Source organism: Gouania willdenowi, chromosome 6, assembly GCF_900634775.1.
Source record: "Gouania willdenowi chromosome 6, fGouWil2.1, whole genome shotgun sequence".
NCBI lineage: Eukaryota > Metazoa > Chordata > Actinopteri > Blenniiformes > Gobiesocidae > Gouania > Gouania willdenowi.
The window spans coordinates 72,225,837-72,245,904 of record NC_041049.1 but is presented as its reverse complement, the minus strand read 5'-3'; the positions used below and the strand labels follow the sequence as shown (position 1 = coordinate 72,245,904).

General features: G+C 42.5%; 1 protein-coding gene across 1 annotated transcript; it reads left to right on the top strand.

The window, feature by feature from the left end:
- The first annotated feature begins 281 nt into the window (after window positions 1-281).
- Window positions 282-18,180, top strand: LOC114464316 (histone-lysine N-methyltransferase EHMT2-like). The gene is made up of 14 exons (XM_028448352.1): window positions 282-335; window positions 888-1,001; window positions 1,081-1,152; window positions 9,660-9,777; window positions 12,014-12,117; window positions 13,194-13,429; window positions 13,750-13,917; window positions 13,998-14,142; window positions 14,207-14,284; window positions 14,706-14,821; window positions 15,020-15,106; window positions 15,183-15,261; window positions 15,349-15,524; window positions 17,621-18,180. The coding sequence occupies exons 2-14, from the start codon at window positions 939-941 to the stop codon at window positions 17,739-17,741; spliced, it is 1,563 nt and encodes a 520-aa protein (XP_028304153.1). The 5' UTR covers window positions 282-335; window positions 888-938; the 3' UTR covers window positions 17,742-18,180.
- Window positions 18,181-20,068: the final 1,888 nt, after the last annotated feature.

The window sequence follows — 20,068 nt, the reverse complement described above, 5'->3', positions numbered from 1 at the left end:
ATCAACGGTTAAAACATCACCAAATCAGCCACTCATCAGAAAGACCTCATAAATGTGACACATGTGGAAAATCTTACAAGAGCAAATCTCAACTTCATCTCCACCAACGAGTTCATGAGAAGAATGTTTTCATATGTGATGAGTGTGGGAAGACCTTCAGCACTTCATCTGTTCTCCACTCACATCTCTGTGTGGATGGAGACATGGAGCAGGAATCATCTTCAGATCCCAGCGATACACGGATGGTGACGACACCTTCTGGTTCCAGTGTTGGACTGAAGAACCCAGAGATCAGGCTGCACAGGATTCCAACAGAAACCTTTTTTCTTTCACAGGTGTGTGTAAATTAACCATTTAGTGTACGTGTCAAACCCATGGCCCGGGGGCCAAATCCCACCCTTTGGAGCGTCCAATTCAGCCCTCAGGGGAAAGTCAAATTTACAGAGAAAACATGAATCGTTTTGTAAATGAAACTCAACAATCGCATGATTGAAGTCATTTTAAACATTATGTTTCTGACAAAATCCTTACATTTTCCTTAAATTATGACATAACATTTCCCCTAATTAAAAAGAAATTGGTCATAAAACCAAGGAAATTTAAAGTGAAGATGCCGTTGGGACTGATATCTGTCACCTATTGCTTGGGTGTTGTTGGTTTGGCAAAATAAAGCACAATAATGTTGAAATTACTCATTTTCCCGCACAAAATCTGTGGCCCACTTGAGATCAAACGGCTCCGTATTTGGCTCCTGAACTAAAATGAGTTTTGCCAAATTCATAAATGATTAGTAAAATCCTATTGAGACGAACACACTGCTTGTTATAAAGTATTCATCACAGTTGTTAACTGGTCTTATATTAATCTAAACATCATCTCCTGTAAAGGCCTTGCCTGGTACTGAAAGGACTCCATCAAAGAGCAGCAGTGATGGACACATGGACGAGGACATTGACAACAATATCCTAGATTCCCATTCATCTCACAAGGGTTCAGACTTGGTGCGGGTCTTCACTTCATCCATTGTTCCTCTTTTCCATTGTGTTGGATAACTTTGACTCCTTTTGGCATCTTTTGCAGTTAGAAGATAAAGTGGTAGAAGTGAGGCTCCAAGCTAAAGACAGCGGAGCCCCGTTTAGCATGTCTGAGCAGGTGAGTGATTCCATGGATTCCAACAGTTCATTTCTAATAAGTTAAATCTGCTATAGGACTCATATTTTTTTAGTAGATGTATGCTTCATAGATCAGTGAATCGTATGGAAGCCCATTCCGCCAAACAATATAATAATAAATAGAAAAAATCTACCTATCCATCTATGAGATACTGTCTCATAATTATAATATACTAAAGTCAAAATGATGGGAAAAGTAAAAAAAAACTAAACAAATTTAAGTCATAATTATTAGATACCAAGTCGTAATTATGACTTATCTCATATGACTTAGTGTTACATAATCATGACTTTTTTTTGACATTTTTGTACATTGCATTGTGGGATGTGGAGTCCCGTAAACTTGACTAACTTCCGGTCTATCACACTACACGATGTCCGCTTGCAGCGATAGGCTTCTGACAGTAGGAATTAAGTGTCTCCGTATATAACTGGAATCTTCTGGAAGACGTGCTACAACAAGAGGGGACATGGCACAAAAAGTGAAGAAAAAAACTAACACAAAGAAATAAAACACAATGAGGAAGAAGAAGGTGAACTGTCACAAACTAGCAGCATTAGCAACATGGAGGACGACTTGCAGATTGACACCGCTGCTGGGCCGAGCCAGGAAGCTAGCCTGGGCTTAATCCTGACACTGCTCTGGGATTTTAGACGGGATTTCATCCAACAATTTAACGGCATAAGAGAGGACATTAGGCCTGGGCCGATGATCAATAAATCAATTAACCGGATGGTAAAAACATGGCACATTTATGACATCTCATGAATGAGACCATGTTACAGAGGGGGAGTCCTCCACGCCCCTCTGCGCTTGCCTTAGGGCAGTTTCCCTCCCATTGCTATCAGGATAGCTGTGTTCATCGCCATGACAACTGTTGTGATGGTGATGAATATTATTTTATGGAGACGGTGTCAGTCCCCCGACCCATATTTCACAATGATTTTAACATAAAATCAAATAAAAGAGCTATCAATTATAAAAATCTGAAAAAAATTAAAATCTCAAATCTAGAAACACCAAAACATAAAACCATTAGATGTGCTCTATTAAATATTAGATCACTGAGATCCAAATCTCTACTAGTAAATGACCTTATCTCAGAAAATAACCTTGATTTATTCTGTTTAACTGAAACATGGCTGTATCAAGATGAATATGTTAGTTTAAATGAAGCCACTCCTCCCAGTCATTTAAATACTCATATGCCACGAGACATAGGCCGTGGAGGTGGTGTAGCAGCTATTTATCATTCCTCTCTCCTAATCTATCCTAAACCAAAGGCCAGTTACACTTCCTTTGAAAGCCTGGTTCTAAATTTATCTCATATCGAATCAAAAACCTGCCAGCCAGTCTTATTTGCGATAATTTACCGTCCTCCAGGCCCTTATTCTGAATTTCTATCAGAATTCTCTGAGTTTATATCAAACTTAGTCCTCAGTTCTGATAAAATACTGATAGTAGGAGATTTTAATATCCATGTGGACAAAGATAGTGATAGCCTGAGCTCAGCCTTTATGTCCCTAATAGACTCAGTTGGCTTTTTTCAAACTATTAATGAAGCTACTCATCGTTTAAATCATACTCTTGATCTTGTTCTAACATATGGCCTTGATATTAATGAACTAAAAATCTACCCTGAAAATCCTCTGCTATCAGATCACTTTTTAATATCTTTTAACATTATCCTAGAGGATCTCGCACTGTGCAATAAAATAGTTACAAGTAGAAATCTATCCAACAGTGCTGTGGCTAAATTTAAAGAGGCCATTCCTCCTGCCTTAAACTCAGTGCACCATCCAATAAATAACTATGATATTAATTATAACCCCTCTCAACTGGATCTGCTTGTCGATAGCTCTGCTAGTCTACTAAAATCCACCTTGGACTCAATTGCCCCATTGAGGGAAAAAACTATTAAACGTCAGAGGAAAGCTCCGTGGTTTAGCTCTGAAACTCACACACTCAAACAGACAACCCGTAAATTAGAGAGAATGTGGCGCTCCAATAAAACAGAGGAGTCACGAATACTTTGGCAAGAAAGCCATAGTAAATACATGACAGCCTTACGACATAGTCGATCTACATACTACTCCTCACTAATTGAAGAAAATAAAAATAATCCGAGGTACCTTTTCAGCACTGTAGCCAGGCTAACACAAAGTCAGAGCTCTATTGAGCCCATGATTCCTCTAGCCCTCAGCTGTGAGGACTTTATGACATTTTTTAACGATAAAATTCACAAGATTAGAGATAAAATTAGCCACTCCCTGCCTTCACCTGGGCCTGCTGTACCATTAAATGTAAATAGGCCGAACCTAAACTGTTTCACACATATAGGACTTCAGGAACTTAACTCTATTATTTCATCCTCCAAACCATCGACCTGCCTTTCAGATCCGATCCCAACTAAGCTGTTTAAAGAAGTTGTTCCCCTGGTCTGCCCATCTTTGTTGGAGACAATAAATATATCCCTATCAATAGGCTACGTGCCACAGTCCTTTAAAGTAGCTGTAATCAAACCCCTTCTCAAAAAACCTACTCTTGATTCCAGCACTTTAGCAAACTACAGGCCTATATCTAATCTTCCTTTTATTTCAAAGATTCTTGAGAAAGTTGTGGCAGCTCAGCTCTGTGAATTTCTTCAAAACAACAGCCTGTTCGAGGACTTCCAGTCAGGCTTTAGAGCTCAACACAGCACAGAGACTGCTTTAGTTAAAGTAACTAATGATCTACTCTGGGCTTCAGATGAAGGACGACTCTCAGTGCTGGTTTTATTAGATCTTAGTGCAGCTTTTGACACTATAGATCACTATATTCTACTAGAGAGATTAGAGAAATTACTTGGAATCACAGGGACTGCCCTAAACTGGTTTAAGTCCTACCTATCTGATAGGTACCAGTTTGTACACGTGAATAATAAGTCTTCTGTGTACACTAAAGTAAGCTACGGGGTTCCTCAGGGCTCTGTGCTAGGTCCAATCCTCTTCTGTATCTATATGATCCCCCTTGGTAATGTTATGAGAAAATACTCTGTTAACTTCCACTGCTATGCTGATGATACCCAACTGTATGTATCAATGAAGTCAGGTGAGACAAATCAGCTATCTAAACTTGAGGCCTGTCTAAAGGACATTAGGGCCTGGATGGACCAAAATTTTCTTCTTCTCAACTCAGACAAGACTGAGCTCATTGTACTGGGCCCGCGACACCTTAGAGAAACCTATGCTAGCCTAACTGCCCTAGATGGCATTACTCTGGCACAAAGCACAACTGTTAGAAACCTTGGGGTTCTATTTGATCAGGACTTATCCTTCAACTCTCACATAAAACAAACTTCAAGAACTGCCTTCTTTCATCTCCGTAACATTGCTAAAATCAGATCTATCCTGTCTCAGGGCGACGCCGAAAAACTAGTCCATGCTTTTGTTACCTCTAGACTGGATTATTGTAATTCTCTTTTAGCAGGCTGCCCGAGCAAGTCGCTTAAGACACTTCAGCTGGTTCAAAATGCTGCAGCACGTGTACTGACTAAAACTAGGAGAAGAGATCACATTACTCCTGTATTAGCCTCTCTGCATTGGCTTCCCATAAAATATAGAATAGAATTCAAGATTCTTCTTCTCACTTATAAAGCCCTAAATGGACAGGCACCAGTCTATCTCAAGGAGCTTGTAGTGCCATACAATCCCCCCAGAACACTACGCTCTCAAAATGCTGGACTACTCGTTGTTCCATTCATCTCTAAAAGTAGTATAGGAGGAAGAGCTTTCAGTTATCAGGCCCCACTTCTCTGGAACCATCTACCAACCACGGTTCGGGGGGCAGACACCCTCTCTACCTTTAAGGTTAGGCTCAAAACATTCCTCTTTGATAAAGCTTTTAGTTAGGAACCAGCTCATAGCTCATAATTAAGATGCAATAGGCATAGACTGCCGGGGGGGGGGGGTCTGGCATGCTCGGTTGGAGAGAGGTTGGAGAGGGCGTTAAGAGAGAGGTCATTTAGGTTAGAGAGGGACCGGAGAGGGTCCCATTCCTCTTTCAAACACTCCCTCTATGTCTGCTTACTCCCTTGTGTGTTTGCTCCTGTACTCCTTCTGGCTTTTGTCTTGCAGGTCCGTGGGATCCTCAGTGTGGAGTTACAGAGACTCAGCGGCTCTGTCTCCACCCTTTTCTCTGCACACACCCAACACAGCATAACGTGGATGGCTGTTCATCATAGGAATGGGATCCACACAAGGTTCCTGCTGCTTAACAGAAGGTTTTCCTTGCCGCCATGATGAATTCATGTTGGGTGTGGGATACATATGTATGTGTATATACGTATATATGCATATGTGTGTATCCATAAAATGAAGAGTCCGTCCTTAAGACTGCTCTACTGTAAAGTGTCTTGAGATACCATTGGTTATGATTTGGCGCTATACAAATAAAGATTGATTGATTGATTGATTGATAAAAAAAAAATTAACTCGGTAAATATGCTGGTGTCATGTACTGAGTTTACCTATAACCCTAATCCTAACCTAATCCAATAAACAAATAAAACACGTGTTCATTCACTTTGAAAACAAAAATGAATTATTGTTTTTTTTTTAGCAAAAATTCATTTTCTGGTAGTGTGTATGTGCGCGCATGCACTTATACTGTACAATCTCAGTACAATGCGCACTCAGTACATCAGAATCAGAAATGTTTTATTGGCCAAGTACGATTTTTAAAACAGCACAAGGAATTTGACTTGGTAGTCAGTGTGAAGAACATAGAAACAATAATAATAATGATGATAAATATAAAGGATAGATAGAGAATAAAGGATAAATATGATAAATACAGTGCAGCAGGTCATTTCTTCATGGAGGTGGTCTGCTATCATCTCCACTGTCTTTAAAGCGTTGAGCTCCAGGTTGTTCTGGCTGCACCAGGACACCAGCCGGTCTGTCTCCACCTGTAGTCAGACTCGTCTCCATCAGAGATGAGACCATGATGGTCGTGTCGTCTGCAAACTTCAGGAGTTTGACCGACTGGTGAGAGGAGGTGCAGCTGTTGGTGTACAGGGAGAAGATCAGAGGAGAAAGAACACAGCCCTGAGGAGATCCAGTGCTGATGGTCCTGGAGCAGAGATGGTTTTTCCCAGCTTCACGTGCTGCTTCCTGTCAGACAGGAAGTCTGTGATCCACCTGCAGGTGGAGTCTGGCACGTTCAGCTGGGAAAGCTTGTCCTGAAGGAGAGCTGGGATTATAGTGTTGAAAGCAGAGCTGAAGTCCACAAACAGGATCCTGGCGTAGGAGCCTGGGGAGTCCAGGTGCTGGAGGATGAAGTGGAGAGCCAGGTTTACAGCATCGTCTATGAATGAATGAATGCCTTTATTTGTCATTGTACACATGTACCATGAGATTAAAAACAGTCAACTCCAGTAGCAGTGCAAGAATCAAATAAACAACAAACAATAAAACATAGGACATAAATAAATAAATAAATAGACAGTACAGGAAATGAGGTAAAGTGAACTGTATGTGCATTTTGTATTTAAAAAGTGGCTGGGCAGAGTCCGTGGGTATGAATATGAGCTCAGCGCATATGAGAATTCAGAGTGGTTATTGCTTTTGGAAAAAAACTATTTTTGAGTCTGTTTGTTCTGGCCTTAATGTACCTGTAGCGCCTCCCTGAGGGCAACAGGTCAAAGAAGTCAAAGCCAGGGTGGCAGCAGTCTTTGGTGATGGTTTTAGCTCTGTTGAGACAGCGGGAGGTGGAAATGTCCATCAGGGAGGGGAGAGGGCAGCCAATGATTTTTTTGTGCTGCCTTTACAACTCTCTGGAGCCTCGCCCTGTCTGCAGCGGTGCAGCTGCCGTACCATACTGTGATACAGTACGTCAGCAGGCTCTCGATGGCTGAGCGGTAGAAGATCAGTAGCAGGTTGGAATTTAGTTTATATCTCCTGAGAACTCTCAAGAAGTGTAGCCGTTGCTGAGCCTTCTTGCAGACTGCCGTGATGTTCTCTGACCAGGACATATCCGCGGAGATATCCACCGTTGATGTACAGGGGGGGCTGGGTTAAACTTTTTATTCACACGTTATTTACACAATGTCAACAACGTTAAACTTGTCCATCCAGTTTATGCACCGCTACATAGCCGTATCTCTTCTATCAAACTACAAAAATGGCCGAGCAGGGTGGAGTTGAACCGAGAGGGGGCGGGGTATGAAGTGTCTCATTTGCATTTAAAGAGACAGCACCAAAACGAGTTGCTCTCAGAAGCACATCAGAAAAGGGGAGGAGCTTTAATAATGAGGAATTCAGACCCAAGCAGTGCAGTTCTGCTTTATATACAGTAGACCACAACTGTATGATTTATATGTAAAAAGAAAGGATTTAAAACCATGATATGTCCCCTTTAAAACCTGAACTGGAAACGCACTCCTCAAACTACAGGACTGCTTTGAACAGACAGACTGGGACTTATTCGCACATCAGGACTTGGAGACATTCACAGGAACGGTACTGGACTATATCCAGTTCTGCATTGGGAATGTGACTGTGGACAAAAACACCCGGGTTTTCTTAAATCAAAAACCCTGGATGACCAGCCAGCCCCGGGGAGCCGGGGCTGGCGGCAGGGCAGGCGGCGGCCGGGTGCGGGGAGCCGGGGCTGGCGGCAGGGCAGGCGGCGGCCGGGTGCGGGGAGCCGGGGCTGGCGGCAGGGCTGGCGGCGGCCGGGTGCGTGGAGCCGGGACTGGAACGCTAGCCTGACAGCTAGGGGACACAGGAACGCTAGCCTGGGAGCTAAGAGACACAGGGACGCTAGCCTGGGAGCTAAGAGACACAGGGACGCTAGCCTGGGAGCTAAGGACGCTAGCCTGGACAGCACAGGGACGCTAGCCTGGGAGCTAAGAGACACAGGGACGCTAGCCTGGGAGCTAAGAGACACAGGGACGCTAGCCTGGGAGCTAAGAGACACAGGGACGCTAGCCTGGGAGCTAAGAGACACAGGGACGCTAGCCTGGGAGCTAAGAGACACAGGGACGCTAGCCTGGGAGCTAAGAGACACAGGGACGCTAGCCTGGGAGCTAAGAGACACAGGGACGCTAGCCTGGGAGCTAGGAGACACAGGGACGCTAGCCTGGGAGCTAGGGGACACAGGGACGCTAGCCTGGGAGCTAGGGGACACAGGGACGCTAGCCTGGGAGCTAGGGGACACAGGGACGCTAGCCTGGGAGCTAGGGGACACAGGGATGCTAGCCTGGGAGCTAGGGGACACAGGGACGCTAGCCTGGGAGCTAGGGGACACAGGGACGCTAGCCTGGGAGCTAGGGGATACAGGGACGCTAGCCTGGACGCTAGGGGATACAGGGACGCTAGCCTGGGAGCTAGGAGACTGGCGGGGCTGACCCTTCCTTCTTGACCGACCTTTACCTCGTTGTAGGCTCCGGGGTCCTCCCAAAGCCAGTCGAGTTCCCCAGTAGGGATCCCTAACAGGCTCGTCCTCCCATCCATACCACAGATCTTCCCTGGCCTCCAGTAGGTAGCTCTGCCAGTATGAAGTCCCTTCAGCCAGGTCCATCTCTGCCAAATCTATCTTCGCTGGATCCACTTGTGGCTGGTTCGTTCTGTCACGGTTAGCTGTTGGTGTGGACCCAAATGCAGGAAAAGATGGAGGCAGGATGCAAGAGTAGCGTTCTTGGAACCAATCCATGTTTTAATTCAAAAATCCAACATCAAAACTAAAATCCAAAACAGGCAGCATGAAGGAATCAGGGAACAAGACTAGAGACGAGGAAGGCGATAATGAACCTGACATTACACACAACGAACCAGCAACCACACTGTGACCAAGCACTCATTAAATAGTGGAGGAGGCCTGATTAGGAATGGGCCACACCTGGGTGCAAACATGAGGGAGCTACTCAATCACCAAGCACTCACACAGACATCACTGGGGGGTGGAGCCACAAGCAGGAATCCCTGAAACACAGACAAGAGTTAACAAGACTAGACTCAAAATAAACAAAGACACAGAAAAACTAAACTTAACCAACAGAACATGACACATATACATATTACAACAGCTCTAGGGTACGTTCAATAGCACCAATGTAAAACAATGACACCACAGTATATTTTATCTATAGAGCAGACTCCTGTACGCTGTCAGTGAGTGGACACATTCAGTTGTGATAGCCAATCAGATATCTTTGATTAATAAAAAGCTCCCCGGTGGGGGGGGGTACAGTAGGTCAGCTGGGGGGGCACTGCCCGCTAATGCCCCCTCATGACGCCAACACTGGTTGCAGGACAGTAGAGATGAAGCTAGTTTATTAAAGACAGGACCATTAACTTCTATCATATATCACAGCAAACTGTCAAAGTCCAGTCCATGCTTGGTTTGCCAAAAAGTGAGGGAAATGCAGCATTTTAGCTTAGCATACAAGCATTTCCAGTAAAATGCTTAAGTTTAAATTCCTATGATTGGTGTTTTTATTGTAGGTACTGGAGTCACAAAAAGCTTCTCACAGTAGAAATGAGAATGGACAGTCTTCATGGCTGCTGTCACACCAGGCCAAAGAGAGAAAGGCTGCTGATGAAGTGGAGATGGAGGAAGAAGGTGAGCCAGAACACATTGGATAGAAAATACAGTAAGAAACTCTGACCCAGATAGAGAAATAATAATGATGTTGCCATCAAAAGCCTGGTCTCAGTGTTTAATGTTGAGGTGTCACTAAAGCAAAAAAAAACAGTTGCTTCAAAGTCACTAATAGTTTTTTTTTTCAGAAAAAGATGTTTTTTCTCAGCTTTTTGTCACAAACTGGTGATTTGCTTCTATTCAACTGCTGATTACAGAAAAAAACGAAAGAAGATAGAAACAAAATACATTTTTCTGATGAAATTAGAGACTTTAATCTTTCAGGTGTCACAATTCAGATTGTCATAGTACAAAATATTGTGTGGGTCTTTAAAAATCAGTCAAAATGCTCAGAAACGCTGGCACTGAATGAGTTAATGTGTCTGCAGATAAAAGCAAACAGTTGAACTATTTAGTCTTAATGAACAAAATACATGTTTGCTTGTAAACCAACCCAGAAAACATAAAAATATGATCTGAGAGAGCATGCAAAAGTAGATTTAGTTATTACCACACCACCCAAACCTAATTACATGTATATCAGATGTTTTTATCTCCATACAATTATGATCAGTCACAAAATATTAGAAGAATATTTGAGTAAATTAGTCTAAAGTTACTAAGTTACATTTCATTTCACTTCCAGTTGGAGCCTGTGTGTGGTTTTATAGCGGTTTGTGGTGCCATCGTGATGGTGCCTATGCTGGACAGACTTATGATCACTTTTTAACATCAAAGAGTCGATGGAACGCTGTTTCAACGACTGGGACAGTTACAGACAATCATTCCCTACGACGTATGTGTGCACGCCCACCTCCCTGGAGAGGTGATGCACCTGAAGGAGCTGTGCCCTGTGTGCTGCTCCGCTCTAGAGAAGGTGGAGGTGTTGCTGCTGTGTACCAGGACAGATGCACATGATTGAACATTTCTTCTCCTTTGAATCCCAAATGATAAAGATGGGTTAGTCAGACACTTTATATATCTTAATTTACCGTCCTCCTGGCCCTGCTGGTGTGTTTCTAAATGAGTTTAATAACTTTTATCCTCTCTTATCAAACTGGAAGGACTTTTAATCCTGGTGCCGTTAACCTGCACGTTGAGGACGATAGGCCCCGCCCAGCAGTGGATCTTTTATTAATGATTGAAGCTTTGATATTAAACAACATGTATCAGGCCCCACCCACAGTAAGGGCCACACCCTTGACCTGGTGTTCTCTCTTGGTCTACATGATAATCTCATCATGTCGAGGTCAGCTAAACTATGCTGGGGTGTTCCACAGGGCTCAGTCCTAGGACCACTTCTGTTTTTATTCTACCTTCTCCCTGTTGGACAGATCATTCAGAGGTTCAGTGATGTATCTTCTCACCTGTTTGCTGATGACATACAACCGTACTGCTGGTCTAAGATCTCCACAAACGTACCTCTTTAATGGACGACCTGTCCCATGTAAAGCAGTGGCTGAGTGAGAACATCTAAACTCAGAGAAAACTGAGACACTCATTGATGACATCACATGTCATCACTGGTATTAAGCAACACATGGGAGATCTGAGTTTGAGGAACCTCAGAGTTCTCTTTGATGAAGACATGTCTCTAGTGCAAATGTGAGACAGTTATTAAAGAACGCTTTCTTCCAGCTGTGTAATATCTCCAAACTGAGACAGATGTTCTCACAAAAAGAGCTGGAGATCATTATTCATGCTTTTGTGTGGTTGTGGTTGGACTACTGTAACTACCTGTTGATCCACCTACAGTATGTTCTAAACCTCCACCATCAGCACAGACCATATTACTGCTGCTCTGAAGTATCTCCATGGACTTCCTGTTGCCTTCAGAGTGAACTTTAAAGTTCTGGTCCTGACTTTCAGGAGCTTCATGGACATGCTCCAGATGATGTCAGAGATCTGATCCAGGTCTACACTACAGCTCAGAGTCTGAGGTCCTCAGGTCAAAACCTGCTAATGGTTCCTGGAACCATAACCAGAGGAGGCGTGTCTTTAAAGCTGTTGTTCTTCATCTCTGGAATGAACTTCCTGTGACCTTTGACTCCCTGGACTCTGTGGAGACTTTTAAAGACTTCTTTTATTAAAGAGGCTTTTTAGAGCCAATAGATCTGCTTTATGATTGTTTGAGCTTCATTGTGTTCATTATAAACCTCTGTGTGTGAAAAACACTATAAAGTTTACTTAGCTAAAGTTTTGTGTTTGTGGTTGGCAGGCGATATGGGGGGGCTGGAGGAGCCCCCCCTGTGCAGCTGTAGGATGGAGGCTCCACGCGTTGACAGCAGCCAGTGCGTGGCAACGGAGAGCATCAATGGAGAGGTTTCTCAGTCTTTGTTCATAGCTCAGTGGTGGTCAGAACCAGTATCTGTAGACTCATAACACGCTGCTTTTCATTGTTTTTCTACGGTGGCCCTGAAGTGCAAAGCAAAACGTGAAAGAGAGAACACACACACACACACACACAACACACACACACACAACCAGAAACCAGAAGGGGTCACATGAGACATCGCTGATTGGACGAGGCAGCCGTCGTTCAGCTTTTCAACTGGAAGAAATGGACAGTTTGTGCTTTTCCCTTCTGGGCCACCGTACATTTCACTTGATATGAACTACTGTATAATCAGCTGTATTTCTAAGGGCTGATTCTATATGTTTAAAATGATAAGTTCACTATTTATTTTTGCTGCTTGTGAAATGTGTAGAAAAGTTGTGTTGGGATAAATGTGTACATTCAGGACGTTCACTGCTCTCACATGGTAAACACCACTGCTGTCCTCATAGTGTCACAATCAGGGGTCAATTCAATTACAATTACATCTTCAATTATCCATCTTCAATTATGATTATGATGACCGTCATTTTTTCCAATTACAATTACAATGATTGTTTTCCCCCTGAAAGTTAATTACAGTTACTTTGTGTTAGCATAACTGGTGAGTGTTGACCATGTCTTAAATCAGCTGTAAAATACATAAAAATATTATAAGTTCTGTTGAAATGATCCTCAACAGAACTGAACGGTTGTGAGAAAACTTGATATGAAACTTATTTTAATAATTAACTTCATATGTATAAGCCATAGAGTTGTAAAACGGTTGCCCAGGTTTGCATTTAATTCAATTGTAATTGACAGTTTTTATAGAATTTTCATTCCATTCCAATTACAAAGTCAATTATCTGAACACAATTACAATATAATTATGATTACAACAACTACTGATTTTTACAATTTGAATTTGTAGTTGCATCAATGATCAATTACGTGATTACAGAGTTTTTAAAAGCAAAGAAACAATCACAGCAAGATTAAAGCTTAGATTATTTTATTTACTAGCATTAAACGCTACTTTAACATTTAGCACAAAGTTATTTTTATTGTTCCTTCTGTCCAGGGACTGGGCGGTGGGCGGAGTCAGGCAAACGGTGGCGGAGGTCTGCTGTTCTGTCCGCACTGTGGCGAGGACGCTTCTGAAGCCCAGGAGGTCACCATCCCCTCTTTCAACTCATCCACGGCTTCTGCCTCCTCCATCACCACGCCACCCGTGCCGCTACCCGCCCCCGTGGGGCCGTCCCCCACAGCCTCCATGGGAGGGATGCGGGACGGGAGAGTGCCCCAACGCTCTGTCAGGTGGGGATAGAATGCTTTGTCAGTGTTGGGGTCAATTAGAATTGTAATTATGTTAATGGTCATTAATTAAAATAATGGTGTCATTGTAATTAATATCGTAATAGAAGAAATATGTTGTAATTGAATTGTTCTGAAGATTCTATAATATACAATGTAATTAAATCTCCATGGAGACGCAGCCCTCCACATCGCAGTCAGAGAGCGTCACCTTGAACGTGAGTCCAACGTTCATTATCTGCATTTTGATATTTGATATTTGAGGAATGACTGAGCCTTAAAAAGTACATGTTGTGTGTGTGTGTGTGTGTGTGTGTGTGCAGGCTGTTTTTATCCAGAGCTGCAGATCTAGATATCCTGAACAGGAAGGCAGAAACCCCGCCCATCCTGGCACAGGTCCACTCCCCAGTGTGGGCGTCGCTTCAGATCAACAGGAAGCTACGACAGGGAATCACCAACCGCATGCTCCGGACAGAAAGAATCGTTAGCAGGTAGCTTTGACGTCTCAAATGCTCGACACTCGCTCTGTCTGTTTTTACTTCCTGATTGGACTCCTGCGTGTTTTTCTCAGCGACGTCGCACAAGGTTGCGAGAACGTCCCGATTCCCTGTGTAAATGCTGTGGACGACGAGGACTGCCCGTCAGACTACCAATATGTGTCAGAAAACTGCCAAACGTCCACCATGAATACCGATGGCATTATTACACGCTTAAAGGTAATTTAACGTCACAGAACATTGACAAAAGAAAAGCTAAAGCTCTTGTTTTGCTTCTCCTCAGCGCTGTAGCTGCAGCGATGACTGCTCGTCCTCTAACTGTCTCTGTGGGCAGCTCAGCATCCGCTGCTGGTACGACAAGGTAGACATTAGACAGGATTTCAACAACTTCATATTCAACACCATGGATGGAAGTTCAGAGCGTTTTTCCATCATCTTTAGGCATCTCACCTGGAATTTGTTTTTCCAAACAAACAAAGCATTTGCATCTAGAAATAGGAGCCAAATGTACGTCTGTAACCTTTTTATAAAGCAGCAGAGGATATGAGTAAACAGTAGAGTTAGCGCTGCATGCTAAAGTGCTAAAGTAGCAGCGTTCCTGCTTGTAACACTAGTAGCTGTTCTAAATGTAGGTTACATACAGTTTGATATTTATTATTGATAAACTCAATCAGCATATTGATTTTAAAATATCCCATAACATTTCTTCTACATTATTTTCCATTTTTGGAAATGTGTACTTGAGAAAAAAGGAACAAATCTTTTGTCTTCCGTTTTTCCAGAACCAGCGGCTTCTTCAAGACTTCAACCAAACTGAACCTCCGCTTATATTTGAATGCAACTCAGCCTGTTCCTGTTCTCAGACATGCAACAACAGGGTGGTGCAGGCTGGGATCAAGTGAGTGACATACGACACATCACTGTGGTTTCTTTCTTTTTGTTCAGGAAAGATGTTCACGTCTAACTCCAAATTGCTCAATAAACACAGAAATGACCATGATGTCAAACACTAAGTGCTCAATGAAAAGCAACGTTCACTCTGGAGATCAGTTCTAAAGGATTCTGACCAACGTTGTGGTTTACTTCCTCTGCACAGAGTTCGTCTGCAGCTCTACCGGACACCGAACATGGGATGGGGAGTCCGAGCCCTTCAGGATATTCCACAGGGAAGCTTCATCTGCGAGTACGAAGGAAATCAGTCATTGGCTGGTTGTGGGAATCATTGGGTTACGTTAAATCTGATGTTTTTTCCCTCAAAGATACGTTGGTGAACTGATCTCTGATGCAGAAGCAGACGATAGAGAAAATGATTCATACATGTTTGACCTGGACAACAAGGTCAACCACTTTCTAAGCTAATTAGCACTAAGTTCTTCATTAAGACTTTTATTTTGATACTGAAACACCCTCATGCTTTTTGCCAAGGACGGCGAGGTGTACTGCATCGATGGCCGTTACTATGGCAACATCAGCCGCTTCATCAACCACCTGTGTGAGTCCAACGTATTCCCACTGCGTGTGTTCATGCTGCACCAGGACCTCCGCTTCCCCCGTATTGCCATCTTCAGCTCCAGAGACATCCTCAGTGGACAGGAACTGGGGTGAGATGCCTTCAACGTAGGATTCAGCAGGGTTGGCCTCAATTACATTTAACTCTCACCATTACGTTGACCAGAAGTCTTTACAATTATTTTCCCCTGAATTCAATTACTAAAGTTCAATTACAATTAATCACAATTACTGAGCGCTTAATAAAAAAGCTAATAAAACATAACTTTCCTCTTGTGTTAGCTTTCTGTTAGCATCTCTAATACTAACGGGTCAGTTTGACCCATGTCTGTAAATTACACACATCTCTCTTTATCCATGAAAATATGGTTTTAATATTTTTGATGTGGACGTCTGAGCCTTTATCTGTCAGTATAGCTCTAGATTTCTGCTTCTGTCAAATGGTACAATGATAGCATTATATATAACATACAGGTGAAGTGGATTTTAATAATGGTTTACCACCTAGGCCTATGTGTAAACCATAGAAATATAACACAGTTCTATGGTTTACCACCTAGGCCTATGTGTAAACCATAGAAATATAACACAGTTCTGTGGTTTACCACCTAGGCCTATGTGTAAACCATAGAAATATAACACAGTTCTGTGGTTTACCACCTAGGCCCGTGTGTAAACCATAGAAATATAACACAGTTCTGTGGTTTACCACCAAGGCCCATGTGTAAACCATAGAAATATAACACAGTTCTGTGGTTTACCACCAAGGCCCATGTGTAAACCATAGAAATATAACACAGTTCTGTGGTTTACCACCTAGGCCCATGTGTAAACCATAGAAATATAACACAGTTCTGTGGTTTACCACCAAGGCCCATGTGTAAACCATAGAAATATAACACAGTTCTGTGGTTTACCACCTAGGCCCATGTATAAACCATAGAAATACAACACAGTTCTGTGGTTTACCACCTAGGCCCATGTGTAAACCATAGAAATATAACACAGTTCTGTGGTTTACCACCTAGGCCCATGTGTAAACCATAGAAATATAACACAGTTCTGTGGTTTACCACCTAGGCCCATGTGTAAACCATAGAAATATAACACAGTTCTGTGGTTTACCACCTAGGCCCATGTGTAAACCATAGAAATATAACACAGTTCTGTGGTTTACCACCTAGGCCCATGTGTAAACCATAGAAATATAACACAGTTCTGTGGTTTACCACCTAGGCCCATGTGTAAACCATAGAAATATAACACAGTTCTGTGGTTTTCCACCTAGGCCCATGTGTAAACCATAGAAATATAACACAGTTCTGTGGTTTTCCACCTAGGCCCATGTGTAAACCATAGAAATATAACACAGTTCTATGGTTTACCACCTAGGCCCATGTGTAAACCATAGAAATACAACACAGTTCTGTGGTTTACCACCTAGGCCCATGTGTAAACCATAGAAATACAACACAGTTCTGTGGTTTACCACCTAGGCCCATGTGTAAACCATAGAAATACAACACAGTTCTGTGGTTTACCACCTAGACCTATGTGTAAACCATAGAAATACAACACAGTTCTGTGGTTTACCACCTAGACCTATGTGTAAACCATAGAAATACAACACAGTTCTGTGGTTTACCACCTAGACCTATGTGTAAACCATAGAAATACAACACAGTTCTGTGGTTTACCACCTAGACCTATGTGTAAACCATAGAAATACAACACAGTTCTATGGTTTACCACCTATGTGTAAACCATAGAAATATAACACAGTTCTATGGTTTACCACCTAGGCCCATGTGTAAACCATAGAAATACAACACAGTTCTGTGGTTTACCACCTAGACCTATGTGTAAACCATAGAAATACAACACAGTTCTGTGGTTTACCACCTAGACCTATGTGTAAACCATAGAAATACAACACAGTTCTGTGGTTTACCACCTAGACCTATGTGTAAACCATAGAAATACAACACAGTTCTATGGTTTACCACCTATGTGTAAACCATAGAAATATAACACAGTTCTATGGTTTACCACCTAGGCCCATGTGTAAACCATAGAAATATAACATAGTTTATAGTTACATAATTGAGGCCAACCCTGGGCCAAACTAATGGTCTCTTTGTTACTCTTCACATATGACTTTGAACACCCAACGTTCTTCTATTGTCAGGCTGGATTATGGAGAACGGTTCTGGGACATCAAGAGCAAGTATTTCAGCTGTCAGTGTGGATCAGAGAAGTGCAAACACTCAGCTGAAGCCATGGAGCCTGGAGGACAGTCCAGATGTTAGCATGTTCTACTTTTAACACGTCTTGTACATACTGGCTTCACGCATACGCAGTGTGTGGTACGAGTCGTGTTGTTGGTGTTCCTCTGTGCTTATCTGAATAAACGTGGTGTTACCATTGGCTGCAAACTACTGAGGTTTGATGAGTCCAGGCCATACGAGTGCTGGAGAAATGAAGGTAACATTGGGACGTGGGTTCCAGAGCTGGACAAGAAGAAGCGAGCACTGGCTGTGGCTTTGAGAAATCACCATGGAGATATCTGTGGAGGAACTGGACAATGACAACGCTATGACGACATTGTTTGTAAAACTGGACGCCGTTTTTCTGAAAAAGGAAAAAGATTGTACGTATGAAGCGTACGCGTACTTTGACCACATCAGCTTCAGTGGTGGACTTTATTATTAACTTTGAACAGCGTTACAACCAGATGAAAAGGAACAATGTGACACTTCTAGATGCTATGTTAGCCGTTAGCTTCTCAATGAGAAAGATTGACAGCTAACAGCGGCTATCCATTCTTTTGGGAATTCATTAATCTAGCACTTTATCCATCCATTAATCAGATTAAAAAACGGTTTTTGTTTTTAAGCAACCAAACAAATAATGAAGGTATTTATTCCATTTATTGCAAATGAACCATTTAGTGTTTATAAGTAACAATAAAATAACAACACAGTTAAGTCAACTTACTGAAGAATGAATATCAAAGAAAAAATCAAACAATTGTTCAATGTATGCAATTTATAAAAAAAATAAATGTAAATAAAACAATTATTAATAAGAATCAGACATTTTCAGCTGTAATCTCAATTTTTGTGCATTTCTGTTTTCATTTTTTGAATAAATATTGTTTGGTTTTTTGTTTTATTTTACTGAACTTTATTTTAGTAAATTTTTAATATAAATACCTTATGTGTGGTGAGGACATGTTATGAGATGTGTGTGCGTCTGTGTCCACTAAAAGTTATGTGAGATTTTAGCACATTTGTCCTCATGTTACTTATGCTTCATCACTATTAACTCATCAAACAGGACTAAAACCATGACCTTGTAGACCAGGGGTCTCCAATCCTGGTCCTCAAGAGCCTCTATCCAGCATGTGTTAGATGTTTCCCTCTTCCAACACACCTGATTCCAATGATGACCTCACCATCAAGCTCTGCAGAATCCTGATAACCATCCTGGTCATTTCAATCAGGTGTTGGAAGAGGAAACATCTAAAACATCCTGGATAGTGGCTCTTGAGGACCAGGATTGGAGACCCCTGTTGTAGAGGCTCAGACTCCACTTGCAGAAGTTGGTGCTGCAGCATCGTGGAAGTCCTGTCATGGTAGACTAGATCCATCAACACTGGCCTACATTGTGGAGCGTAAAATGGTCCCACACTTTCTGTGTTTTTCCCACTCCACCGGTGTCCACGTCGTCCACCAATCGTTGATTAATCAGTCTGGGTGAAACCAGAGACCGTGTGCAAAGTGGGCGTGATACAGACTGTGGTAACGTCACGTGACTTAAACAAAGCATCGAGGCAGAGAATTTGTGTTGAATCATTTTTTGTAATGGAATAATTTGAGGAATGGTTTCAGCCCGACATGGAGCTTCTCTTCCATAAAGTGGGCTCTCAAAGGTTGATTTGGGGGTAAAACACCGGCCTTGTTAAGTGGGATACAACTGAACCAGGACACAGCTTTCCTCACAGAACAGCCTCCGTGGAGAGGCAGACGCATCAGTGTGGACAACAAAGGACGGTGACGGCGTTAGCGGGTACAAACCCACGGGATAAGTTTGGTAAACAATCACGATGTGAAAGCACTGGGATAATGACTGCCTGCACATAAACACCAACTAACAATATCACGCTGTTAACAAATGATCTACTGTCTAAAGTTTTTATTAGTGAAGCTGTGTGTGCTCAGCATCATAGACACTGCATACACTCACATGGTGTGTGAAGAAAACTACTGTATGTTGATGATCTCAGTGAAAAGCAGGTAAATAAGCTGAAGAGGACAGAAAGGTCCATCTGGAGATGGAATGTGAGAAAAGTGCATCTACCTCTACAATAGGACAGACACAATGTCATATTGAGAGTCAATATTCCACTCCTGCTGAGTAAGCATCATTAAAAAGGGGAGGAGCTGTGCTAGACATGGACAAGGACAGGGCAGTGATGTTTAAGCAGCAGATACCTCTTCAGTTTACCTGCTCAGGACATTACTGTGTCAACACAAGAGACAGTGATTACACACAGTGTCAAATCCAAGATGTACTGGCTGAAGATGAAGTCCTGATCGCAACAAAAACATGTCCCCAGACGAGAAGAACAAGG